Here is a 27,296-nt window from a genome sequence, read left to right on the forward strand (position 1 = left end):
AGTTAAACGAATAAATTATTATTGAGCATCAAATGAGGACGTGTACTTAATTCCAATACCCGTCAAGGTCTTCATACAGTCCTCAAAAGAACAGTGACCTTCTGTGGTCAACATTAAAACCGCATGCCTTGCTCATGGTTTATCAGCTGGCAAGCCGGAGGAGAAAGTTCACTACTAAGTAGATTCATAAAAAAAAAATACAGACAAATAATTAAGACAAAAAAAGAGACTTTCTTGAAAACATTGAATTTTTAATATTGTTTTGTGTTCTAGCAATTGTCATGTAACTGGGGGTGCGGGGATCTGGTCAGAGTAGGGAACGGAGGCAAAATATCACATCGATCCATAACGCCAATTTCCTTTTTATCTTAAATATTATTACAAATATACAATCATTCATACACTACTTTACCACAGAGCAGCCTAAAAATATTGATTGTACGCAAATAAAAATCGGATCAAATCTTCCAACTAGCCTACATCCTAAAGACTACAGTTTACCCATTCATTAATTAGACTCCTCCTGTACAAAGTAATAATTGTTTCCGCCAATGCAATCTGACAGTGTGGGCAGCTGTTTCTGTTAGAAGAGAGAAGGGACAGGTTGATGTGTCACAATGTTCATATTGCTGAAGATGTTGCTAACCAGAGGAACTTGTATTTGTAGGTCAGGGGTGGAACCAGGGGGAGGGAAGACAGACTTCCAAAACAAGCCTGTATCTCATATCCATATATCCTAAGTTGTGAACATTACAGTTTTTAAACATTTGTGTCAGGACAGGACAGCATGAAACAGAACACAAGGACACAAGGGGACCGTGAGGAATAATTCTGTGGGTGACACATGTAGGCTATGTGAATACACAATGCACACAAAATCATTGCTAGCCATGCAACACCGTGGGAGACCAGCCATGACGGGTCCACATTAGTAAATTCTTGGAGATGTTTTCACGTACGGTTCCGGTTATTCAGCTGTGTTGACACCTCGTTGGAACGCTCCTCGTACGTACGACGCGTCCATTGTTCACCCCTTTGTTCGACTCCCACAAATCAGTGGGAAAGACCAGCTTCGGAATTCACTGTTGCGTCAGATGTAGGAAGGCTATTGTACTCGTTTACACGTGAAACACCGGTCGAGAAATGTCAGACTAGACTCTATTGCAGACCACAACGGAGTTTCAAATGTACCTGGTCCAGTGAGACAAGCGCGCCGTCAATAAAAGTGAGCGACCCAAAGCTTTCAAAATAAGAGTATTTCTAGGATTGCAGTCAAGGATTGCCAATATTGTTTCATCATGGTATGAACATTGTCTGCTAAATGGTGAACCAATAACTAACATCAGACAAATGCTTCTGATTTAACCGACACACAGCTCACAGAGTAGGGATGATGACTTTGCGACAATATAACATTGTAACATGCATTGCAGTCTTACTTCTCGTCATTGTCAAGTAAACCCGTACAAGAGTAGGCCACGTCCGATTAGGGCAAATAATTAATATGAATCATTAGTTTTATCACAATCCCCTATTAGATTGGTGTTACAACTCTAATGTACTTCAATTAGTAATATTAGGTAGTACATCTTTAGAGTATTAATCATAAATATTTTGGTATAAAATAGTTCACTAAAGTATTTTATGAAACATGATATCAAATTAATCTAATGATTTTAGGACCTATTGTTAACTTAGATACATTGAACACTTACATCACAAACAATTTACAACAAAGAAATATATACTATTTATATATATATTTATATATATATATATATATATCTCACCATTGAAATCTGTCCTCTACACAAAAAAGACAATCTTGTATTCATAAACAGTGATTCCTTCACTAAAGCACTGCCTTTGAAAATGTGGGATTACCTATTCCTCTTGGGCACAGTGAACACACAATATCTATCTGACCCCCCCCACCCCCTAACGGCCATAGCTCTTCTCCTTCCCAGTTCCACCTCAACCGTACAGAGATGGAGAGATGGAGAGCTGGGAGCGACGTCAAGCTTTGACCCTTGACCCCCTGGTGTTTGACCCTTGACCTTGCATTGGTCTGCCCAGGAACAAGTACAACTGAAGCATTACAAACAGGGATCCCAAAACACTGAAAGTTCGTCTCTACAGAATAATGCTGAAACAAAAAAACACTCACCAAAAAGGGCAGTGTTTTGAAATGCGACTCGTTCATACATGTCAGCTCTTCACTTCCGTTTGCTGACAACCAACCAGAGCTCGTTCATGTCTAACGTCAAATAATTGGTGTGGATAGGAGTGGTGGTGGTCTCTCTGTGACTTCCAGTGCAGCAAATAGAGTAGTGCATGCACAGAGCTACACTCAGGAGAACTGCCTCTCTGTTTTCCACACACACACACACACACACACACACACACACACACACACACACACACACACACACACACACACACACACACACACACACACACACACACACACACACACACACACACACACACACACACACACACACACACACACACACACACACACACACACACACACACACACACACACACACACACACACAGTCCATCCACGGTCCTCAGATATTATAGCGAGACATCAAGCAGGGTAGTCAGGGCGTTCATGATCACCCTTTAAGCCCCAAAAAACGACAACAAAATAATAATACCAGAACAATTTGTGGGGGGGGGGGGGGGGAGTCTTGAGAGTTCGAATGATCCCTTTCAGTCCAGGTGAGACAGCCATATCAGTAGTTTCATTCCTGTGTCCATTATGATGATTTGAAGAGTTGGGGGACATCGCTGTCATTCGCTGTATCGAATATGCCTTCCGGGTAGGAGGTATGGAGATGGAATCTGCGTTTATCTCGGGGCTCTGGAGGCGAGCAGACTATGGTGAACTCAAAAGGTGCTGTGTCAACACGGTGGGAGGAGCTTCCACGCTGGAACGCTGGCGGAACGTGCTGGACTTCTCTGTAGTGTTAGGAGGCCTCCCGGGCCGGTCAGAACTAAGCGATGACGATTTGTTATGGTTTACATGTGGTGTTTTGGTGTCGCGGACTGGCCTGGAGTGCTGCAGGGTGGAGAAGTGTCAGGCACAAACTTTACTGAGGAGGGAGGGAGGGAGAGAGAGAGAGAGAGAGAGAGAGAGAGGGTGAGAGAGAGAGAGACAAGAGAAGGATGGTGGGGAAAAAAACTAAACAGAAAAAGACAGCGAAGAGGGGATCGAATCAGGAATGGAATGAGAGTTTTTTTTCTCGAAAGGACAGAATGTGTGAGGAGGAGAGAGAAAGGCAGAATGAGACAGAAAGAGAGAGAAAGAAAGAGATGGCAGAAGGCCTTGGCCCTGCTTGAAATCCTGCTACTGCTTTTAGTCCATCCATCCATCCCTTCATTATTCCGTCCATCGGGTGGTCCTGGGGGGGGGGGGGGGGGTGTCTCAGGGCTCCTCCAGCCAGGAGGGCTGCTCAGAGCCCGGGGGCTTCAGCTTGATGTTGAACTGCTTCAGGGTCTGCTCCAGTTGCTGCTGGTTCCCAGCAAAGTAGGCCGAGATGGCGTTGTGGAAGAGCAGCAGCTGCTTGTGCATCACCTTCACCTGGACACACGTAAATACTGTTAGAACTTGTAATGTGGAACTTAAAACGTGTGAACTTAAAATGTGAGCAAGTCAACGATCCAGTGAGTGAGTGTGTGAATGAGTGAGTGAGCGTGTGAGAGTGTGTGAATGAGTGAGTGAGCGAGCGTGTGTGTGAGCGTGTTAGCCGCCTAACCTTGTTCTCCTCCAGAAACTTGAGCTTGATGGTGACGTCGGAGCGCAGGCGTTCGTACTTGTCCTTGTGGACCTGGTACTGCTGCTGGGCGTAGTCGATGCGGGCCATGGTGACGGCGTCCCGCGGGCCCAGGCTCAGCTCCTCCAGGTCGGCCCGGTACGCGTCAAACTCCAGCCTGGGGGACGGAGGGACGGGTGACTGCCTGCTTGTGTTTGTGTGTTGGGGGGAAAAAATAACCCCTCGGAGAGATGGTCTGACAGAAACACATCTGGATGTGTGGTTCTAGGCTTTAGTCCCCTCTCTCTCCCCCCTCTCTCCCTCCCTCCCACCCTCTCTCCCCCCCCCCCCCTCTTCCTCACCTGGCGCTCTCGTACATCTTGATGGTCATCAGGGTGTCCTCCATGGTCTTGTTGACCAGGGTGTTGATGCTGGACACGAAGAAGTTGACGGCCCCCAGGAGGGTCTCGCCGTTCTTACACAGCAGCTTCTGGGTCTCCGCGTTGTAGCCAAACTCATCCTGAGCGCGCACGCACACGCACAAACACACACAGTTGAGATCCCAAGCAAGTTTAGGGCTCCACCCTCTCATCATCCATCCCTCACACCCCCCCCCCCCCCCCCCCCCCCTAGCGAAACACATGAAAACACAAAATACCTATTTTTCATCAAACAAAAATCATCCCCCACACTACCCCTTCATCCTCCCCCCCCCCCTCCTCCGTGCTGATTGGCCGGTTACCCTCAGCTCGGGGGACTTCTGGCTGAGGTCGGCGAAGGTGTCCCCCAGTGCGTGCTGCGTCTGCACCATGCTGTAGAAGTGGTTGGTGAGCGCCCGGGCCAGCCGCAGCACGTTCTCGTACTTCCGCTTGGTGTCGCGCAGCACGTCGATCTGCGCCTCCAGCTCCAGGTCCACCGTGCGCGAGCCCCGGCCGAAACGCTCCGAGATCATCTGCTTGGTGCACTGAGGGGGGGAGGGGGGAGAGGGGAGAGACAGGTTCAGAGAGACAGGTTGAGAGAGGTTGAGAGAGACAGGTTGAGAGAGGTTGAGAGAGACAGGTTCAGAGAGACAGGTTGAGAGAGGTTGAGAGAGGTTGAGAGAGACAGGTTGAGAGAGACAGGGTCAGAGAGACAGGTTGAGAGAGACAGGTTCAGAGAGACAGGTTCAGAGAGACAGGTTGAGAGAGACAGGTTCAGAGAGACAGGTTCTGAGAGACAGGTTCTGAGAGACAGGGTCAGAGAGACAGGGTCAGAGAGACAGGTCCATACGGAAAGACAGGTTCTAGACCGGGGGAGGGGGTGGGGGGGAGAGGTACCTTGTAGGTGTTGAGCCCCCACTTCTTGACAAAGTCAAGCTTCTCCACGGCGACGCCCCGGGAGGCGTCGTCCGCCATGGACGAGTTGCTGCTGCTGTGTTGCATGCTGGACCCTGGGGGAGGAGCAAGGGTGTCAGGCACGAGACACACACACACACACACACACTGTGGGCTTCTAGTTATCCACCAGCCCTCTTTCTATCCTCCAGCCCCTTGGCACAAACCAACACCTGCTTTGCCATAGCCCCATGCTAGGCCTGGGTCGAGCGCTATTGGCCAACACTGTCGAATGCTTTGGGTGAGCTTGATTTGACTATCTCTGACCGGTTGGTTCAACTGGAACACATCTGAAGGACTTAGTCCTGTAAGGGGCATCTCAAAAACACCCTTGCATTACAATCCATCCAGCGATTCATGTTGTTACCCCAGGTCTGCCACCCGCCACAATGACAAAAGTGAGTTTGAGTGAGGAAACGAGGAAGTGAATGAATGAGTGAGAAGGTGATTGAGACCCGACAGACAGAATGACAGACAGGGATATCTGAGTTGGGACTGGCAGAGGGCTGGAACTGGTGTGGACCCCCCCCAAACCTCATCTGAACCAATAGGGGACTGACTTTCTAACCTCTACCGGGTCCTACCTGGGTAGTCGTCTGATTGGCTGGCTATGCGGCTGGCGGCGGAGTGGCTGGGGGGAACACTAACGCGCCTGGCCTTCATACGCAGTTCTGACCAGGGACGGGGGTCAAGGGTCAGGGGTCGGGTGGGGCCGAGGAGGGAGGGACAAGAAGGGAGGGTGAGGGTGGACGAGGTGCAGGATGCAGGATTTAGGGGTTGGGTGTTGGGGGGGGGTGAGGGGTTCGAAACGGGTGGATTTTCAAGGTGTGTGCACCCAAGATCGGTCGGTTGTGGTGGGGTGTAGTTGCCGTTGGCAACGTGTGACGTTGAACGGGGGGGGGGGGTTTGGGCGGGGAGGCGTAGGGAAGATGGAGTGATGGGAGAGTGGAGAGCGCAGAGGATATGAGGGGGGGGGAGGTGAAGGCAGTTAGGGACACGGGGGGAGGGGGGGGTCAGTGAGGGGGGGGGAGGATTGGAGGGAGGACGAGAGAATGGAGGACAGAGGACAAAGAGGGGGATGAGAAAAAGACAGGCACAGAAAATGGTTAATGAACAAACCGACGGTGAACAGTGCAGAGAGAGTGACAGCGACGACGAACACAGCTGAAATGACGTCACTCATCACAGGGGGAAGTGGCGGGGTGGGAGGGAGGATTGAAGAAAAGAAAAAAAAAAACTCTGAATCCTACACAACGCCCTCAGTTGTATCAAGTCTGACGGGCTGCTGACTGCTTAGTTTTATTTATAGCGGCGCTTTGATCGTGATTCTCCAATAGAATCGCCCCCCTCCCCCGGAACACTTCTGACGCACGCTCGGCTCTTCCCGGAGAGAGGAGCGACGACGGAGCGACAGAGCGCCGCGTGGCGGAGGAGAGAAGCCGGCGTCCCGGGACGCGCACACACATGCACACACAGTGACCTGTGAAAAGGGAGAGTGACAGCGGCGGCCAGGAGTAAGAGGGAGGAGCAGGAGGAGCGTGCTGGAGACAGCGTGCTGGAGACAGCGTGCCCTGTCTTGATAGAAAAGCTGCAACCCTCAACCGGACATGGGGAGTAGAGACAGCAACCCAGCTTTCCTCCAGAGAGAGAGAGAGACAGATAGAGATACAGAGGGTTAGGGAAAGAGGGGGAGAGAGAGAGAGAGAGAGAGAGAGAGAGAGAGAGAGAGAGAGAGAGAGAGAGAGAGAGAGGGATAAAGGGTTAGGGAAATAGAGGGACAGAGAGGGAAAGAGAGAGATGAGACCAGCGGAGGGTGGAATAGAGCGAGGGAGAAGTGATTAAAGACATAAACAGAGGTCAGTAAGAGTTGTTTGGAGAGCCACCTATTCCTGTAACGGGGATGGGTCTGTTAAAACCAGGGTTGTAGCGCACTGCAGGGCCTGAGAGAGAGAGAGAGAGAGAGAGAGAGAGAGAGAGAGAGAGAGAGAGAGAGAGAGAGAGAGAGAGAGAGAGAGAGAGAGAGAGAGGGGGCATTGGGTAAGCAGCAGTTAGTAATGGCATTTAACCCGAATCACAATCAAGCTGTCTTGAGGGCCTTTCGGTTTCACGTTGTATTGCAAATTGCAGCCCGCATCCATCGGTCCATGTTAGCGTTTTCTTCAAGTACAACAGGAATGATTCCATCTGTTCTCTAAGGATTTGTCAAGGTCTATTGTTTACCGTGAAACCGTGGGAAAATAATACCCTAGCTAAGCCTGTGTACTGGAAAATGTAGCTAATCTTTCAAAAGGATTCTCCCACAGACACAGTCACTCTACTCCACTCATCTCTCTCTCTCCATCTTTCTCAGTCCATCTTCCTCGCATCCAGGAGAGTTACAATTCCCAGAATCCTCTCTGGCAAACATACGCCACAAGAGGAAAATAAGAGAAAGATTCTCGCTCTTCAAATGAAGAAAGTGGCCTGGAAACAGCTTACTAAGGGGGGATTAGAATGCAGTGTGTGTGTGTATGTGTGAGAGAAAAGATTGGTATTTGACAAGATGGATTCTATAAATGCAAAGTCCCGGACACGAGTATGAAAAAAATTAAGAAAAAAAAACCCAACGGCTGTCATATCCGTTCACATGGGATGGCTCCTGCAGTGCCAATCTGACAACAAGACACTTCCACATTTTTATTAAAGGAAACATTTGAAAAATTGAAACAGAGACGTAAAATACTGACCATCCAGTGAGGGGAGGAGAGAGAGAGACAGACAGACAGACAGAGACAGAGAGAGAAAGACAGAGACAGAGAGAGACAGAGAGAGACAGAGACAAACAGACAGACACAGAGAGAGAAAGACAGAGACAGAGAGAGACAGAGACAGACAGACAGAGAGAGACAGACAGAGACAGAGAGACAGAGAGAGACAGACAGAGACAGAGAGAGAGATGGAGAGAGACAGAGACAGAGAGAGATGGAGAGAGAGAGACTGTGCTGTGTACCTTTGATGGAGCTCGTGGGGATGATCCCCTCCGTCGTTCCGCCGTAACCCCCGGATACGATACTGGTCTCGTTCAGGTTGGGACCAGACACCATCACCTGCTGGAGGTCCTGCAGGAGGAGAGGGAGAGAGGGAGGAAGAGCGAGATAGAGGTGCGGGAGAGGTGGAGGGAGAGAGAGGGAGAGGAAGAGCGAGATAGAGGGGCGGGAGAGGTGGAGGGAGAGAGAGGGAGAGGAAGAGCGAGATAGAGGGGCGGGAGAGGTGGAGGGAGAGAGAGGGAGAGGAAGAGCGAGATAGAGGGGCGGGAGAGGTGGAGGGAGAGAGAGGGAGAGGAAGAGCGAGATAGAGGGGCGGGAGAGGTGGAGGGAGAGAGAGGGAGAGGAAGAGCGAGATAGAGGGGCGGGAGAGGTGGAGGGAGAGAGAGGGAGAGGAAGAGCGAGATAGAGGTGTGGGAGAGGTGGAGGGAGAGAGAGGGAGAGGGGGGCGGGGCCAACAGGGGGGTGATAAGTGGGAGCAGGGTTGAGGGAGGAGACAGACAGACAGATAGAGGGAGGGAGGAGAAAGCTAACATTGAATCTGTTCTCTGTTAGAACACACTAACATTAAGGGGGGTTACTGTGGCTTAGCAGGGGTCAACCACTAGGGGTCGATATAGACGTGAGGAATTATTAGTTATCACCATTACGACTGTTCACCGCCACACCAAAACGAACAATTACGCTCATCCAAATCAAAAGAGCTTTTCTAAAAACAGGTTTAGTAGTGATGGATGCATGGGAACCACAAGGGAGTTTAGACAATGCAATGATGAACACGTTTTTTAACTAGATTTCACGACATCCTGGTTGCGGGGAGGAGGGGTTAAGGGACTTATTAGGTCAAATAACTGCAGGCTAATTACACACACACACACAGTCACACACACACACGCGCACCTTCGGTGTGTCTCACTAAAACACATAAGATAAATCATCTGAAATCTATCCAAATATGTATGTACAGCGGACGACTATCAGCCAGAGGCGTCCTGCGATCACACAGAGCCCGGAACATTCCGGGGAGGGAAGGTTCCGTTTCCTCTTTCTAAACACACACACACATTAAAACATGTCTGACGCCTGCTCAGATAAGGTGCCTTCAGCACTCCTTTCATGAGGGTTCCCCAGTCCCCAGTCCACAATACCACACCCAGCAGCTGCATTTAGGCCCAGAGAAACTTCCAGAAGGTCAAATAGCGCAGAAGGACACAGGAAGCCAAAGGGGCCTGTCGGCGAAATCCATTGAAAACGCTAATACATGACAGATTATGAAATCTGGTCTTTTCTGTTGGCAATGGATTTGGCTGTCCAGGTGTGTTGGACCCAGGGGATGAGGGGTTAGGGGGTTAGAAGAACAATTTGAGGATAAGAAGCAGCATGCTCTCACACCCTATCAGGTCAACACACACACACACACACACACAAAATCTCGTTTTCACGTTGAGAGACATCTTGCGACTTCCGTCAAGAGTTAGTTGTGGTGGGGACATAAAAGCACATGTTCGGTGTGTCTAACAATGGTTTGTCATTGATATGAAACCTCTGTGTATTCGGCCAGTTCAAATGAGCCACGCATGTTGTGACGCTTCAAGACTTTTAGCTCCAGTTCATATGGGCTGTTATTAACGGGCCCCTACACAGCTATTCCTATGTCCTGATAGCATAGGTAAAGCTGTGCAGCAACATAGGCCTACACGAGGCTAGGCCTTGGTTTGGTGTATTTTAGAGCCAGATTATACCATACCATGGGTCGACAAACCATTAGGCGACAGACACGCGCACGTACACACACACACACACACACACACCCACACACACACACACACACACACGGTGGCCATCCTCACCTGGTGGCCAGTGGACCTTCCTACCTTCTCATCTAAGCTCCACTGCAGCTTAGCAGCCTGTTCACAGATGGAGAGGGGGGGAGAGGGGGGCGGACGAGGACGACAAACCACAACAAAAAAAAGACACAGACAGAAAGGAAAAGGAGGGAAGAAAGAAAGAAAGAATAATAAAAGGGGGAGAAAAAAAAGAAGAAGAGACACAATGTACAACTGAACTAAAAAAGCACCAACTTAGACATGATGAGAAAGTAAAACCAGACCCACTGCCATGGCAACCGCAGCGGGCGCAGTGATGGGGAGTGAGGGAGGCATGGAGGGGCGGATGGATGCTCATGCTGACTAAATAAAACAACAACATGGTCTCGTTTGCAGGACGGTGCCAACCAATGGACCCGTCCTCCATCCCATAATGGAGCAGTTGCTGTTCACCTGGTCAACCAGTTCGTTATTGACAAACGATTGCCTTACAATAGCCGTCTCAGTACAGCAGGTGGTATCACCGACTACACCGATACTGTCTAATGACGTAACCGTCACAAAAAGCCCATGGTGGCTAATGTCGGTGTACTGCCAAAGATGACTGTCGCCGACAGTGTAACCATGCGTTGTCGAAGTGGACGTCAAACACACTGACGCATGTGTTACTTACCCTGCTAGCCATATAAAGACACCTCTCTCTCTATGTCTCTCTCTCTGTCTGTGTTTGTCTCTGTCTGTCTGTCTGTCTGTCTGTCTGTCTGTCTCTCTCTCTCTCTCTCTCTCTCTCTCTCTCTCTCTCTGTCTGTCTGTCTGTCTGTCTGTCTGTCTGTCTCTAAACGGCTTTTCTCACTCATGCTGTTCTGACACACACACACACAATCGCACACACACACACACTCCTGAATCTAGGCACCACACAGGGGACCTTTATTTAGCTCCTAGTCTCTGTGCGGGTTGCTGACAGAGCAGTTACAATACCAGCGGATAGGATTACAGGCCCTCGGTGCAGCCAGTGCCCTGGCAGTCCCAACCAGACATTTACCAGGCAGGTAAAACTCGAATGCCATTCAGAAACACAGACGGCAAGACAGGAGAGGGACTCAGATCGGGAGATTTCTCGTCCGACGCCGTCGTGGGGTTTTAAGGGTTCACTCTCAAGGACAAAAGCGGGGGAACGAGAGCGGGCGGACTCGGATCAAAACCCCCCCCCCCAAAAAAAATATCGCCCCGTTGCCGTGGCAACCGCGGTTAATATTCATCGGCCCCTGATGACAAAAAAAAAACCACATTAAAGTGAGCTAAAGCCCCCCGCCCTTCGCTAATGTCTGGCTCAGAGCGCCGACCAGGCTCTTAGTAAAGATAAGGGCTTTCCACTTTACAGCACGACCTCGGACGCTCTTGTTGCCGCTTGGCAAACAACAGCATCCCGACTGCTCCAGGTCCCACCCGGATCCACAGCAGCCTCTGTTTGCCCAGAGAGGTGTTGCCTTGGGCTGGGAAAAAGAATTCCTCCCCCCCAAAAAAAACCTGTTTCAGAAAAACCAACCAAAACACGAACCGTTCCGACTTCTCTAACAGCCCAGACGTCAAGTCCTCTCTGGCCTTCCTCCTTGGCGTCCGTGAAACCAGAAAGTGAAGCTACGGTAACAAGTCACCCCCTGACTGTTTTCAACTGCGGTTCCATCACATTTTAACAGCACAGTGTCCCGTTTGGCAGCTTCTTTTTTTACCTTTAAGCTGTGGTGGAATGCAGCTCGGAGAGAGCGCTTTGTTTGAGTTTCCACCTTCTAGGAGGATCTAGACCCCACCCTCTGGCTCTACCGCACACCCACGCCTTCCACAAGCAAACCCAAGGCCTCCGCTCGCCGCCTCCCGCAGCCACCCCGACGCCACGTCGCGGAAACTTCCGCCTGTTCCCATGGAGACCTGGGAACTCCAACAGGTGTCCCCTGGAGCTCGGTCACCCCGGGGACCGATGAGGCTGTGAGTCCGGGCCTACAAACAGGCCCGGAAAACGACACCCTGTGTGGACTGCCGTTGGGCCCGAAGCAGGGACGATGGGTGAAATCAAGGATTGTCTACTTGCTTATGTTGGTCGTAATCAGTAGATCAACTACTGCCTAAACAACGGAAACGCAGAACACTTGCTTCTAACAGTGTGTAGATTACATTCCTTGACCCCCCCCCTTATCCCCACCCCCACCCCTTGTCAGGCCATAATCCTGAGGATATCTCCCCCCCTCCCCCCCACCCCAGAAGTCAAGAATACCTCACAGGAAGGTGAGGGGCAGGAGGCAAGCCTGGGTGGACGGGGATGGGGAAGGCGAGGCCGATCGTACCTGCTCGAGGCTGTCGTCCTCGGGCAGCGTGCCCGTGTCTCCGTTGCTGTTGATCGGTATCTCCATGGTGGCTGCTTTGCTCATGATGCTGTCTGCCATGCTGCACGAGCGCCCTGAGAGAGGGAGGCAGGCGGGAGGGAGGGAGAGAGCCGGAGAGAGAGAGAGATAGCCAGACAGAAGCAAAGAGAGAGAGAGAGAGAGAGTGACAGAGAGAAGCAAAGAGAGAGAGAAAGAGAGAGAGAGAGAGAGAGAGAGAGAGACAGAGAGAGAGAGAGAGGGGAGGAGAAGGGAGGGAGGGAAGAAAGGGGACACAGAGATTCAGGAAGTCATTACAGAAGGCAGGTAAGTGAGGAAGACGGGCAGAAGAAGGGAGAGGAGGACGGTTAGGAGAGGGAGCCGGGCGGTCCTGACTGTCATACGAGCGTTGGGCGAGCGGCAACGTCGGATAATGAGTCTGGGAGCAGAGGTGGCCTATCAAAGAGCGCGGCTCTCAGTCCCGATGAGCTGGCCCCCGCAGAAGTGGCCCACTCCAATCTGCAGCTCAATTACCAATACATTTAAACCGCTGGCGGGCCGGATTCTCTATGACGGACAGTACGCTTCCCAGACCGACGCACACACCGTATGCGTTTGTGAGCGCACGCACGCACGCACACACACAAACAGAAACCTGGTCACTGTAGGCCCTCACGTTTGCCAACGTAGGGACGGCGAGAGGGTCCGTCACCCAACAAACCTCTGGCTGGCTGTGGCAGAAAACACAGGGCAGCTAATTAATTCCCCCTCAGCCGTGCTGAGAGCGGTGTCGAGTGTCAGGAGGAGACACACACACACACACACACACACACAACAGGAACACAGGACTCTGCTCTCCTGATAATTACAGTCTGAGGACTTCAGAGAGCACGTGAGAGGCCGAGAGAGAGAGGCCGAGAGAGAGAGGCTTATCAAGACTTTCACAATGGAGGACTGGGTGTTGGTCACAGGTAAACAGACCAACAGAATCACACCTGTGCCTGTACAAATACCAGGCCACAGTAAGTGTATATACAGGTACAGAGTCTGGGTAGGCAGTTTGAAACGACACACCTTTCTATCGTATGGCATGTGTGGGTTTATATATGGGCTGAAACACAGAGAAATGTGGAGACTTTGCTTTATACTAAGGACGACAGCACCACCCCACCTCATCACACAAGGCTATGAGTCATTCGGTGCATAAATTCTAAGAGCACTGCACAAGAAACAATAGCTGTACACTAGTATATCCATGGTCAAAAACGACAGGCCAGTAAAATGAGGTTGAAAATCGGTCATCCTAATTTGCCTGTATTTTCTTGTCTTCAATGACAGTCTGCTAAAGTTAGGCCTCTACTGAATTTGCCTAGGCCTTGTTATGATAGAGGTTAAAGCTAGCAATCGAGAACGAGATCTGTGCTTCAACGCAAGACACGCCTACGTCAAACAGGCATACATTATTTCATGCAACGTGTGCAGATATCCTATGACAAAAGAGGCGTGGGGGTCGAGAGGAAAGCATGTCAAGATGGGCTCTTTTCCTTTTAACCAAGGCCACGTCCCTATGACAACTGGCCTCAAAATGCTCTCTTTATGGTGTGGCCGATAAACGCCTAATCAGTCAAATGGAACTAGCAACTGTGTGGCTAAGACTCACAAGCACAAGCCACAGTCATAAAATGTAACAATATGTAATAGCCCATAGCTGGGTTCACTCTCTCTCTCTCTCTCTCTCTCTCTCTCTCTCTCTCTCTCTCTCTCTCTCTCTCACACACACTCACACACTCACACACTCACACACTCACACACTCACACACTCACACACTCACACACACACCAGTTTAAAGCGAACCTCCACTTGCAAGCCCTCTAAAAATAATAAATTTTCCGCACATTTTTAAACATGGCAAGGAACTCGTCATTCTTGCTATGCTAGTTACTAGCTAGCTATTTAGCACTTGCTCGCATGTCATACCAGCGAGAAGGGGAACAGGTGCAGGTTAACACAGGTGCATCTATCCATCCAGCAGGTAGCCAGCGGGTGCATTTTGGAGACAGATTAGGGTAGCACTAGCTAGTTTTAAAATCGCTAGAGCTAGCTCTAACTAGCTAATTTATGGTAATGCGAGATTACATTCATTGCACTTCTCAGTACACCAAATCATTGTTTATGTCAGACATAAGTACATGAAAGCAAATTCATGATGACGAGCTAGCTAGTTAGATATTCATTAGAAAGTGGGAAGGTCTAGCTGTCTACAAAGTAAAGGCCTGCTAATGTGTCGACTGGACTGGACTGAAACTGAGTAGGGTGAGCCAGCCGCAATAATGCCATGGATTGCCAGCCAGCGTCTTGCTACAATGCTAGTCCAGCACGGCAGCAGCTGCAAACTGCCATAGCGAGCTGCTTTGTCAGATTCAAACGTATCATTGGCTAAATGAAACTAATCTGATGTAAAGACACTTTATCATACACATAACTAGTCACATAGTTAGCCATGCTTACCTGCTGTGTTTGAGTCCTGTTTTGGAAAAGCTATTAGCAAGCTAGCTAGCTAACATTAGCTAGAGTGCATTCCAGTTCATGTGCGGCTTCTAGACAGGACCCGACACTAATGGTCTGTCCAGGAAAATTACAACAGGCCGAAGAATCAATTAATTAAATCACCGTTATCCTTTGATAAAGATAGATACATTGGCTTATGGCATGACCAGTCGGGTCTGTTTCATCGTTTGCCGTCGGCTTCTTGGAAGCAAATCCAACCTCCTCTTTCCAGGCTAGGAATGCTTCGCGGAACTGACGACATTTCAGCACCTTTTTTTCTGGACAGCGTAAGGCGCGCGTTTCAATTGCAAGTGCACCAGCATCTTGAGCTTTTGAGCTGGACTGGACAGATCTATTCAAGATCCGGTTGTCACAAAATACAGATTAAGAAAAAATAAACATAGCCTATCGTCTAGAAGTGTGCTCTGTTAGCTACAGTATAGGATATTCGTATTCCTTCTCGTATATCATAGGTTTTCAAACTCTACCGTTCATGGCTCTATGACACCGCTAGATGGCAGAGTTGCTTTACAAATGAATTAATCCATCGGGTGACGTGGGTGTTTGAGAAAGAGAGAGAGAGAGAGAGAGAGAGAGAGAGAGAGAGAGAGAGAGAGAGAGAGAGAGGCCACAGATATAGAGGACAGACCACAGATATAGAAATATAAATCTATATCTATTGGATAGACTGCGACCTAACCTAACCTCACTGAAAGAAATAGTCACAGACATCTACTTCCTTTCCCATTGATGGACTACTAGGAAATTCAAAACAGAAAACTTTTTTGCAGGATTAGCAGTATGTCCCAGGCTGTCAATCTGAGAAAGGCAGTGTAACAATGGGGATCTATTTTAGTCCTATATCTTAGAGTAAACCGTTATGAATAAGTTTATGTGACTTCAAGTGTTATCCTTTTTCATGTTTTTCATGAATATTATTATTGTGGTTACAGATGCACAATACATGTCTTTTCTTATCATGCCAAAAGGGGAAATAAAATATGTATAAAAAATGAACTGTGTTTATGTGTGTGCAAATCAGTGGAAAGCATTAGAAAGATTGTGGTCAAAATCAGCACAAACTCATTAGGGGTGGGGGTAGAGGGGGCAGGGAGTCACATGGGTATAGTGTGACTACAATAACAAAAACCATGCTTCAACTATTTTTCTTTTCAAAACGTTAGCTTTTTTTCAGCCAAAGGTTGAGTTGACCGCAACCGTGAGTAGCCTGTGACTTTGGTTCCCCTCTCACGTTCCGCTTACGGTAATCATGATTCACCTTTAAATCAAACCAGACTCGGGAGGTTAATGAGCCAAGATGACTTGTTCAAAACAGGAAGTGCTGCGTCGGCTGGTTCCTTGTTGACACCTGAACCATATTAAAGAAGGAGGGAGTCTTCGTGGATCACACAATGTATTAAACCAAATGCCAGATTACCCCATTTGTCTTAAATTTGTTTTGCATGCTGTGTAGACTTGAATGCATGTTCTGCATGTATTTTTGTAACATGTTTTAGCATGTTGAACATGAACATGTGTCGGTTAGATTGGTAACATAACAGTATTGTATTGTATTGTATTAAATAACAACGTGAAATATCTTTAGACACTCTTGGTACAGGTAATGTGTGATGCCTCCATTTGCAAGGCACAAACAGCAATGCAACAAAGCAGCGTCTGTTTTGATTGGTCCAATGAACCTAAACCTCTGGGTTTGATTGGGTCTGGATGGAGAACGCTGAGGCAGCAGATCCAAAGAGAGGAGGATGTGTGTTTTCTGAGCGAGGCAGACAGGACAGGAAAGCGATTCAGGAAAGGACCCCTGACCCTGAGAGCTACTCACCGACCACAGAGGATCTGCAGGATTCTCGAGCGAAGACTCGTAAAGTGGGAAAACTACCATGTGATTCTCTCCTCACGAAGGAGGGTGGAGACTCACCGATTGACTCACACACCTGCGCACGCAAGCACACACACACACACGCAATCACTTATTCAGTTATCCTTATTACATTTTTCCTATTTCATTTTTACATTAAATAATTTGGTTGTCATGCCAATAAAGCACTAACATGAAATGGTGTAGTTATCCATTCACCTTTGTGTTTCATTTTTACAATAAATGATTTTGCTATCCTGCCAGTAAAGCACTCAAATAAACTGTTCAACGTATGTTAATCTGTCTTTACTCAGAAGTGCAGTGAAAGCAACGATCATATCAGATGCAAGGATTTCTTCTCAAACAAAAAAACGATATAATTTGGATACTTTAATGTAAATTCCTGGTCACCATATGATGCATTTGGCTCAGAGGGGTGAGTTTGTAACGTGTAGACAAGCCTCTGGCTGAGAGGTTCCAGCGCGGGTCACTGTCTCCCACACAGCTACTGCGACTTTCCTGAGCTTTTGGTTTGTTTGGTTTCATGTCTGATCCTATCACGTGCAGACTGTCTTACAGTAGTTACATAAACGACTCTGGGAGACTTGCTTACTTGAATGGCTGCTCTCCATGCCAGATATAAAATAATGTCCTTTCGGAGGCATCAAACCCCCAAGCTGAAACTTCACCAAAAGAGGTCTGTGTTTGGCTTGGATTGCTGCCCATGCACACAGTACATGCACTGGGTTCATCAGGGTCTTTATAGACTAAATGATAATATATACATTAAAGCCCATTTCATCAAAGACAAAAGAGTTCAATAACTGTGGAAGCCTTTCAACGTCGTTTTAGATGTCCTGGATGCAGTCCCATGAGTAAAGGCCAGCCAAGCTGGTTGGAAGAACAACGCAAACAATTCCAGAGCATGTCGTTCATGGCTACAGAATCTTCTGGACGGAGTGAGCAACACCACAGATGGACCCTGTTATCGAGTTGGTGTCAGCGGGAAGAAAAACCAAAACACGATAGCCCTCTCGGTTTATGGAGACAAACATTCGTGTGCAGCACTTACGCCGAAGCCGTCCGCCACAGCGAATGTTCAAGGGAATTGATTAATTGTCTCCATTAAAGGAAGCTATTCATAACCCGACACGCCAGCCTCTGGTCTTCTTTGTAAGCACTCAGAGCAACCACGGTGCCTCTGGCAAGTGACTGATGTCCTGTGAAGTGTTTGCATTGGAGAAACATACTAACCTTCTGTCCAAACAAGGAGTGTGTAAACGTACAGGATGGCAGTTAAACACTCAAGCTGTGTGCGTGTGTGTGTGTGCTGTGCCCTTGTAACTGTCCATATGGACGGTGTGTTGACAGACTTGTACACACAGGATGGTAAAAAGTTGTAAACTCATGTGAACAGGTACTTGAAGCCTGTTGTGTGTCACATCATGGATTTGGTAGTGGCTGGCAGTCATGGGATTGGGCTCCGATCTACTCATAAAACCAAACAACGTTCGTGATCTTTTCAAAGCCTTATGAAACCAAACATTTCTGCGGTCGTGATTTAACGATATCAGCAACCCGGCTCAATCGCTATTGGAAAAGACCGTCAAAGACTTGAGTGCACTTCGCTAGTCATAATTACAGCAAAAAAAAATCAATCGTATGAGTCCCTTCTAAATATTAACGTGATTCAAATCAAATGCACCTCAGTTACTTTCAAATACTTCCAAGTAACTGATGAACATAATTGAACCCGGGCCTGATGTACAGTAGCAACGAAAACATGCTAGACCATTGGGCTGAGACGAGGGCCCAGAGACCTCGATGGTTCTGAGGGCTGCTATTGGACGAGAGCTGGGTAAACATCACAAGCCACTGGTAATTACCTTTCAATGTGTTTTACTTTATGCATGCAGGGTGCCAGGCTGTGTTATTGTAACCATGTGTGTGTGTCCACGTGTGTGTGCGTACGCGCGTACACGCTTGCATGTGTACGTAGACAATGCATGCGTGTCTGTGTGTGGATATATACGGAAGTGTGTGAGAGTATGTGTGTACAGGGGTACGTGTGTGTGTGTGCGCGTGTGTTATTATAACCCAGCTTTCCTGTTTGGGGGGAGACTTGTGACACAGAGTCTTCCACTCTTTATTATTGGACCTATAATGACTCCCATGTCTTCTTTGAGATACCAGAGCTGGTTTCACACCCCAGTCCTCAGACCAAACCCCTCTCTCACACTGCCCGCTTCAGTCCCTAAGTAATAATAATAATACGGGGATTTTGTTTTCGAAAACAAATGTAGAGTTCGCTGGTTCCTGTACAACTACACAATTTGACATGAGCGCAATAATAATTCATTCATTGAGCAAATGCTTTTATTCAACGGAACACACGGGTGAATTTGAATCTGGGACCTTTTGAATTACAGCCAAATGATCTACCGGTTAAGAATACCCATCCCTAAAATCATGCTATACCTCCAGCCTGCACTCCCCCGACCAGTGTGCATTAAATGTACTTGTTTTGTAGGAACAATGGAGAAACAAATTGTAAACAGAACATTTCTCAGAGGTAAACATCCAAAAGCTTTCCAGATTTTCACACTCGAACCACTTATCCACTTCAGCTAAGTCCACTGTATCTTCAACATCATCTATAAACAATCACCCACACAAAGCTGTAGATCCAGACACGATGAGGGGACAATCTCAAAGTTGATTTATACCGTGCAGCCACGTCACTGTACACGGCAACACAAAGTGCATTGACCGGAACATGATTTGTCAAAAACACTGAGACAACCGTGTTAACAACCTGATAACACGGGGTAATAATACACAAATCAATAACTCAAGTCGTTTATAAAGTATAATAAATACACCGTGAAGCAAAAGCCAGGTTGAAAAGGTAGGACTTAAGGTTCTGCTTCGCCTCCATCATGGTCTGCTGCTGGTTAGATTGAGAACAGCACAGTGGAGGAGTCAGCAGGGGGGCTATGATATTAATAATAACAATGTAAATCTCTTCCAAAGAAACAAATAGACTGTAATCTGCCGGAGGATTGTATGGGCCTTAACCGTCCTCAATGCAAAGTATGGAGCGTGGGGTTGTCTGTGCCAGGGACTTTAATGCTTCCTGAGTTTTATTTTGTCTCTGAAACAGGCTACCTGTATTTGGCAGGACAGGAACAGGGCTGGTGAAAATGTGCACCCAACCACACACACACATACATACAGTACAGTACTGTACACACACACACACACACACTCCGCACAGTGCTGGGTAAGGATGATTGGACGTGTTTTCTTTTGTTGCCAGGTTCGTTCTTTTACGGCTGTATTTGTTCCTGAATCTGTTGGTTTATGGCGCACTGAGGGTCACGCAGTGGAGCTAAACATCAGCGCGCTAATGTGAAGCTAGCACGTAGACCTTCACCTCAAACCAGCCACACACACGGATGACTATAAAACGCTCACACGCACAGCCAGGCAGACCTGCCCACAAACGCTCACACACACACATACACACACACACACACACACACACACACACACACACACACACACACACACACCCTCACACGCATACACTAAACGCCTACACACACACAGACACACACACATGCATCACATAAACACACACACAAACCACTTCAAAGCCAAGGCATGAGCCCCACCAACAAACTAGGAATCCACAACCATAAAGTCAAAATATGAGCACAAAGAAAAGCGTTAAATGGGTGCTTTACTTCAAATCTATATTTTTTTCCATCAATGCACCATGCATATGTAGTAAAAAATAAGTGTTTGTTTGTTAAGAACTGGCGATATGCAGCTGTTTCTGCAAAAGGTGCCTGACAGGCAGAGCGAAAGAGAGAGAGAGCTCGAATGAGAGAGAGAGAGAGAGAGAGAGAGAGAGAGGGGGGGGGGGATGAAGGGGGTGGGGGTTGAAAGTGTCCACCTGGGGGGTTGTGAAAGGGGGATTACAGGCTGTCAAACACTCTCACATTCAGGACGACCGCAAGGAACACACAAACCGTATTATATTGTCCGTTGACGTTGTTTATGAAACCCTCAACGGGTAGTCATTGGCCTGCAAACGGAAATCCAACAGAGGCCTGAATACCTGACCACAGAGGAAAATAGTTAAATAGTTGCTGTGCAGCTTCTGATATAACTGCTGGATCTCTCTATTATTGAGCACAGCCTTGCATATCAGGCTTTAGGGCCAGTCCCATTAAGTCTGAATGGAAATTGTAATAAAATTCAGTAAAAAGCGATTTAAATGATCAACTGCGTACTTTATTGCATTTTATTTCGCAGCAAATGATGAATTTGAAGGCCGATGCCTCCAAAGTCGTTGTTTTTGGAAGGGGGAACTCAACCTTAACACACTTTTTAAATGAAACCGAGTTGAAAGTGAGGCGAGCCCTACCCTGCTGACAGTGGTCAGCCAGTCATCTGGTGTCTGCCCTGGTGGAAGGCTGGTGGGCGGGGGAACACCCGGCCCCTCCCCTCCAGGTTCCCCGCCACTGAGGTCATAAACCGCCTCGCGTTCACCCTATTCTGGGAAATGATGCGTTTTATCATGGGAGAAAGTGGGGCGTGTTTTTATTGAAAGGGTTTATTTTTTCTTCACAAAATCAGCAGGATTGAGGATTGTTATACCAGGCCAGGCCAGCGCTGTGGGTATCTAGTTACATTTGAATAAAGTCAATTGTTAATGGAATATGATTAATATTGCAAACAGATTTTCTTGTAAATCTGCATCAGGGGAACAAGCTGGCCTGTCAGTGGTTCATGAATGTAAAAGACACAGAGATATTAGAATGGTGTGTTGAGTGGTATGGGACCATGGACAGGTGGCGGGCCTGCGTATATGGACACAGCAGGGGGCCACATCATTTCCTGTGTGCGTGTGTGTGTGTGAGTGTGTGTGTGTGTATCCAGGCAACAGCCCAATCCCTGTCTTCTGACCAGTCTGCCCAGTCCTTAGGCTGAGATTCTAGGTGCCGTCTGTTCGTCTGGGCATTTCTCACTGACACATGGCCACCCACCCACACATACACACACACACACACTCCAGCCCCCCACTCCCATCCCACACACGCACACACACACACTGGTATTCCCGGTGTCGCCTAATGGTCTGTGCTTTACTCATCGATGATGGAAGGCCTGAGAGATATTTACATTCGGCCTTCACGCCGGGGCCTGTCCATGAAGGATGACTGCACAGCAGGCTCCGTGCGTGCGACACGCTCGGCTGGGTCGGGTTTGGTTTGGAGCGCTCAGTGTGAACTGGTAGGGTTTCAGCTGGCACCGTCCCCGCCTGCAGGGACGAGAGGGAGGGCAGGATGAGAGGAGAGGGAGGAGAGAGATCCAGACCCGGGAAAGGGAGGGAGGGAGGAGAGAGATCCAGACCCGGGAAAGGGAGGGAGGAGAGAGATCCAGACCCGGGAAAGGGAGGGAGGAGAGAGATCCAGACCCGGGAAAGGGAGGGAGGAGAGAGATCCAGACCCGGGAAAGGGAGGGAGGAGAGAGATCCAGACCCGGGAAAGGGAGGGAGGAGAGAGATCCAGACCCGGGAAAGGGAGGGAGGGAGGAGAGAGAGACAGACCCGGGAAAGGGAGGGAGGAGAGAGATCCAGACCCGGGAAAGGGAGGGAGGAGAGAGATCCAGACCCGGGAAAGGGAGGGAGGAGAGAGATCCAGACCCGGGAAAGGGAGGGAGGAGAGAGATCCAGACCCGGGAAAGGGAGGGAGGGAGGAGAGAGATCCAGACCCGGGAAAGGGAGGGAGGAGAGAGATCCAGACCCGGGAAAGGGAGGGAGGGAGGAGAGAGAGACAGACCCGGGAAAGGGAGGGAGGAGAGAGATCCAGACCTGGGAAAGGGAGGGAGGAGAGAGATCCAGACCCGGGAAAGGGAGGGAGGAGAGAGATCCAGACCCGGGAAAGGGAGGGAGGAGAGAGATCCAGACCCGGGAAAGGGAGGGAGGGAGGAGAGAGATCCAGACCCGGGAAAGGGAGGGAGGAGAGAGATCCAGACCCGGGAAAGGGAGGGAGGAGAGAGATCCAGACCCGGGAAAGGGAGGGAGGGAGGAGAGAGAGACAGACCCGGGAAAGGGAGGGAGGAGAGAGATCCAGACCCGGGAAAGGGAGGGAGGAGAGAGATCCAGACCCGGGAAAGGGAGGGAGGAGAGAGATCCAGACCCGGGAAAGGGAGGGAGGAGAGAGATCCAGACCCGGGAAAGGGAGGGAGGGAGGAGAGAGATCCAGACCCGGGAAAGGGAGGGAGGAGAGAGATCCAGACCCGGGAAAGGGAGGGAGGAGAGAGATCCAGACCCGGGAAAGGGAGGGAGGAGAGAGATCCAGACCCGGGAAAGGGAGGGAGGAGAGAGATCCAGACCCGGGAAAGGGAGGGAGGGAGGAGAGAGAGACAGACCCGGGAAAGGGAGGGAGGAGAGAGATCCAGACCCGGGAAAGGGAGGGAGGGAGGAGAGAGAGACAGACCCGGGAAAGGGAGGGAGGAGAGAGATCCAGACCCGGGAAAGGGAGGGAGGAGAGAGATCCAGACCCGGGAAAGGGAGGGAGGAGAGAGATCCAGACCCGGGAAAGGGAGGGAGGAGAGAGATCCAGACCCGGGAAAGGGAGGGAGGGAGGAGAGAGATCCAGACCCGGGAAAGGGAGGGAGGAGAGAGATCCAGACCCGGGAAAGGGAGGGAGGAGAGAGATCCAGACCCGGGAAAGGGAGGGAGGGAGGAGAGAGAGACAGACCCGGGAAAGGGAGGGAGGAGAGAGATCCAGACCCGGGAAAGGGAGGGAGGAGAGAGATCCAGACCCGGGAAAGGGAGGGAGGGAGGAGAGAGAGACAGAGATAGGAAAGGGAGAGAAAGAGAGATATCTAGAGACAGAGACAGGGAGAGAAAGAGAGAGATTCAGAGACAGGAAATGGAGAGAAAGAGAGACATCCAGAGACAGGGAGAGAAAGAGAGAGATCCAGAGACAGAGACAGGAAAGGGAGGGAAAGAGAGAGATCCAGAGACAGAGGGAGAAAAAAGAGAGAGGAGAGAGGATGAGGAGAGAGAAAAAAGATGATGAGAAAGAGAGAATGAGGTGGAGAGAGAGAGCAGGATTCGAACCGAGAGCAAAAATAAGGGAAAGGACCTTGGAGAGAGAGTGGGAGAGAGCAAAAAAGAAACACCCAGGAAATTAAAAGAGTGAATGCTATGGCTGAATTTGAACTTCTTTTAAACACAGGGAACAACATTTTGGGGAAAATTGCTCTTTAAAAGTTTAACAACATGAATAAACGAATCAGGATTCTACATAGAAGAGACCAGCAGATGAAAATGAGCAATAACCTATCGTAACGTGGATGTGGGCTTAAACCAGAAGTCAGAGTAGAGATCTGGTTGGAAATTCAAATAAGAAAGCGGCTGACCGCATTCTTATAGACCACAACTACATTAAAAGTGTCCATCCACATTAAGAAGCCAAGCTAGCATTGGTGTGATAATTCCATATATGAATCCATAGGCTGGGTAAATCCAGAGATCGAATATCATTAACAGTCTATCTGGGACACTTGCGGTTCCAGCCGGGGTCCAGTACTTTAACAGGCAGAATATTTCAACTCACATTATTTGACTCAACTTAATTTTAATATTTTCTTTTTAAGTCTTTAGTTGACTATAAATTGCCATAAAGCGAAACTGGCCTTGCAACCCATTATAGATGGAGGATAAGTATGTATTACAGTATGGCAACTTCCTCAGAGCTCCAAACAGTATACGTACAGTATATAATGATATATGAATATGTGTGGGTCTGTGTGTCTGTGACTTGACTTTGCTGCCCCCCTCACACACAACACAAAAGCACACCACACACACACATACTGTACACACACACACACACACACACACACACACACACACACACACACACACACACACACACACACCACACACACACACACACACGCACGCAGAGAATCCTGAAGACTCAAGAGACAGCTGCAAGACAACGCCCAGCTTTTAAGTCCCCCTGCACCCCACCCCCACCCCCTCCTCCATCGCCAAACCACTGCTCCCCAGCCCCCCGACCCGACCATAATAGTGCTCCAGTGGGCCAGATGTGCAGCTCACTAAGGGGGTGCTGATAGATCCCAGCCAGCTCCCCGGAGATTCCCAGGCCCATTTTGTCCTCATGTGTCAGGCCTGGCTGTCAACTCCAGTCCCAGGCTCCGTGCTGGGGGGTGGGGGGTGGAGGCCTGGCAGACTACTGTCACTGGTCACGCTCTGTGGCAGCATGATTTAGCGCGTGTGACGTCGAGCGGCGCGACGGCGTGTCAAGTGTGTGTTTGTGTGTTTGTGTGTTTCGTGTGTATGTGAAGAGTTCCCAGAGCAAGATTGAGTGTGACGTGTCCGACCTGGAGGGTTCTTGCCTTTGACTTCCGCCTCATTTTCTCTCTCTCGCTCTCGCTCTCGCTCTCGCTCTCGCTCTCGCTCTCGCTCTCCCTCTCTCTCTCTCTCTCTCTCTCTCTCTCTCTCTCTCTCTCTCTCTCTCTCTCTCTCTCTCTCTCTCTCTCTCTCTCTGTCTCTCTCTCTCTCCTGTCTCTCTCTCTCTCACACACACACACACACACACACACACACACAAGCACATACACACAGTCTCTCTCTCCCTCTCATGCTACAATGTCTTGTGGAAATTGTATTTATCTTGCTCAAGGGACATTACACACTGTACCTGTGATCCCAGCTGTATATCACACGCACACACACACACACTCACACACACCATAGCGTGGATGAGAATGGCGTGGAAGGATAAAAGCATGGCAAAGAAGAACATCTCGATTTCGTGGTCCAGAGAATATCACGTTGGGAATACAAACACATCTAAACCCTTCATCTTTCTCCCTGTCCGACACACGCACACACACACACACACACACACCACACACACAGCTAAATCAAAAACAAAACCATTTTTCATCCTGAACTCCAGGTCTGTGCTTGTTCCTTGTGTACAAGTCTGCACAGTAGTCCAGTCCTTGCATCGTAGCTTAACGTAAGCTTCAAATACCATCCTAACCACAAACACATACAAGGTCAAAAGCCACAAGAACTCTTTCAGAACTTTGATCAAACTTATCAGTCGGTCACGGTTTTTATGAGGATTGTTCAAGTTTCAATAAACAGCTCCCTAAGCAGAACATGCCCTGATGTTGGCGAGCCTGGTGCAGACCCATGATGCAGACCCATGTTTACCCTCATAATGGTACTTTTCCATGTGTGTATTTTTGGGGGGATATCTGTGCTGAGCTGTGTAAACAGTCAGGCCGGACCGGTCCGTCCCCTCCTGGGGTTCCCCCCTGAAACGCGCGGAGAGAAAGATGGATGGTTCCACCCTCTCAAAGCCATTAAGAGGGTGCGCACACACTGCCCCCGGAACCCTTACAGAACGACAGGACCATCCCTCCCTCAACTCCCCCAGCGAAAAAAACAAACAGCCTCCTCCAGTCTCCCTCTCCTCTCCTCGCACCCCCCCCTCCTCCTTTCTCTCCACCTCCCTTTCCTCCTCGCCCGTTCCCCTCACCTGAGATCTCTCCGTCGGACCTCAACGAGGGACAGCTGAGATGGCGAAGTTCAGTCGACTGGAGGTTCTCTTGCTGGGAGGGGCCTTGACGGGGCACCGTCACTGAATTCGCCGTGCTAATGAGGACAAATATTGTACTTTATTTAGGTAGTGGTGAGAAGCTTAGATACAGCTGTTGCTGTATCCCCCAAGCTCTGTTATGAGAATGTATAAGCTTACCCATCACGTTGAAAAATAAACTTTGAGAAAAGTCTGTCGGTAGCTCCCAAAGCCTTTAGCCTACTGTGAGAGGGGGGGGGGGTGGATGGGGGAGTGGACGGGGGACGGGGGGTGGACGGGGGAGTGGACGGGGGACGGGGGGTGGACGGGGGAGTGGACGGGGGGGGGTGGAGGGGGGGGGGGGCACTTTAAGGGGGGTGGATGGAGTAAAGGAGGGTGTTGGGCGGAGATACGGGTGAGTTTGTTTACATCCGGGTTGCTGGGCGGAGGAAGGGAGAGCCATTGCACCCCCCCCCCGCCCCACCCCCCCCCCCCCCCCCCCCCCGTGACCCCCCCCTCTTAGAAAAGTACTCCAACTGATCTTACTCTTCTGTGTAGCTTGGTGAGCAGTGCTGTTTGTGAGGGTCGGGGTTGAGTAGCCATGAACCCATGGGTATGTGATGCAAGCAAGATAAGAGCAGATTAATGAGGTTTTAGTGTTCAGCCCTTTTCATGAACCAGTTACTAAGTATAGGTGGTTATTTTTCCCTGGGATGATTTAAGATGATCGGGACTCTAGCGGTGCTCTCCTTTCTGTCTCTCTCTCTCTCTCTCCCTCTCTCTCTCTCTCTCTCTCTCTCTCTCTCTCTCTCTCTCTCTCTCTCTCTCTCTCTCTCTCTCTCTCTCTCTCTCTCTCTCTCTCTCTCTCTCTTTCTCCCACCC

General features: G+C 49.3%; 1 protein-coding gene across 9 annotated transcripts; it reads right to left on the reverse strand.

The window, feature by feature from the left end:
• Nucleotides 1-350: 350 nt before the first annotated feature.
• On the reverse strand, nt 351-15,143 carry arfip2b (ADP-ribosylation factor interacting protein 2b). 9 transcript variants are annotated; one of them, XM_062453416.1, is made up of 10 exons: nt 14,853-15,143; nt 12,329-12,441; nt 10,035-10,067; nt 8,127-8,235; nt 5,722-5,808; nt 5,081-5,193; nt 4,507-4,728; nt 4,127-4,284; nt 3,768-3,942; nt 351-3,592 (listed from the first exon to the last, which is right to left on the reverse strand). In XM_062453416.1, the coding sequence occupies exons 2-10, from the start codon at nt 12,425-12,427 to the stop codon at nt 3,437-3,439; spliced, it is 1,152 nt and encodes a 383-aa protein (XP_062309400.1). In that variant the 5' UTR covers nt 12,428-12,441; nt 14,853-15,143; the 3' UTR covers nt 351-3,436. The 9 variants fall into 9 exon arrangements, with proteins under 9 accessions (XP_062309400.1, XP_062309402.1, XP_062309399.1 ...); XM_062453418.1 differs by lacking the exon at nt 5,722-5,808 and adding an exon at nt 7,021-7,077; XM_062453415.1 differs by having other exon boundaries at nt 10,011-10,067.
• Between the last annotated feature and the right edge of the window lie 12,153 nt (nt 15,144-27,296).

The sequence above is a fragment of the Osmerus eperlanus genome, chromosome 27, assembly GCF_963692335.1.
Source record: "Osmerus eperlanus chromosome 27, fOsmEpe2.1, whole genome shotgun sequence".
In the NCBI taxonomy this organism is placed as follows: Eukaryota; Metazoa; Chordata; class Actinopteri; order Osmeriformes; family Osmeridae; genus Osmerus; species Osmerus eperlanus.

Coding starts and splice junctions, on each gene's coding strand:
- arfip2b (XM_062453415.1), bottom strand. CDS start 12,427: ATGGCAGACAGCATCATGAGCAAAGCAGCCACCATGGAGATACCGATC. Junction 10,068..12,328: donor AGGACGACAGCCTCGAGCAG/GTACGATCGGCC, acceptor ATCTGTGAACAG/GCTGCTAAGCTGCAGTGGAG. Junction 3,593..3,767: donor AGTTTCTGGAGGAGAACAAG/GTTAGGCGGCTA, acceptor ACGTGTGTCCAG/GTGAAGGTGATGCACAAGCA.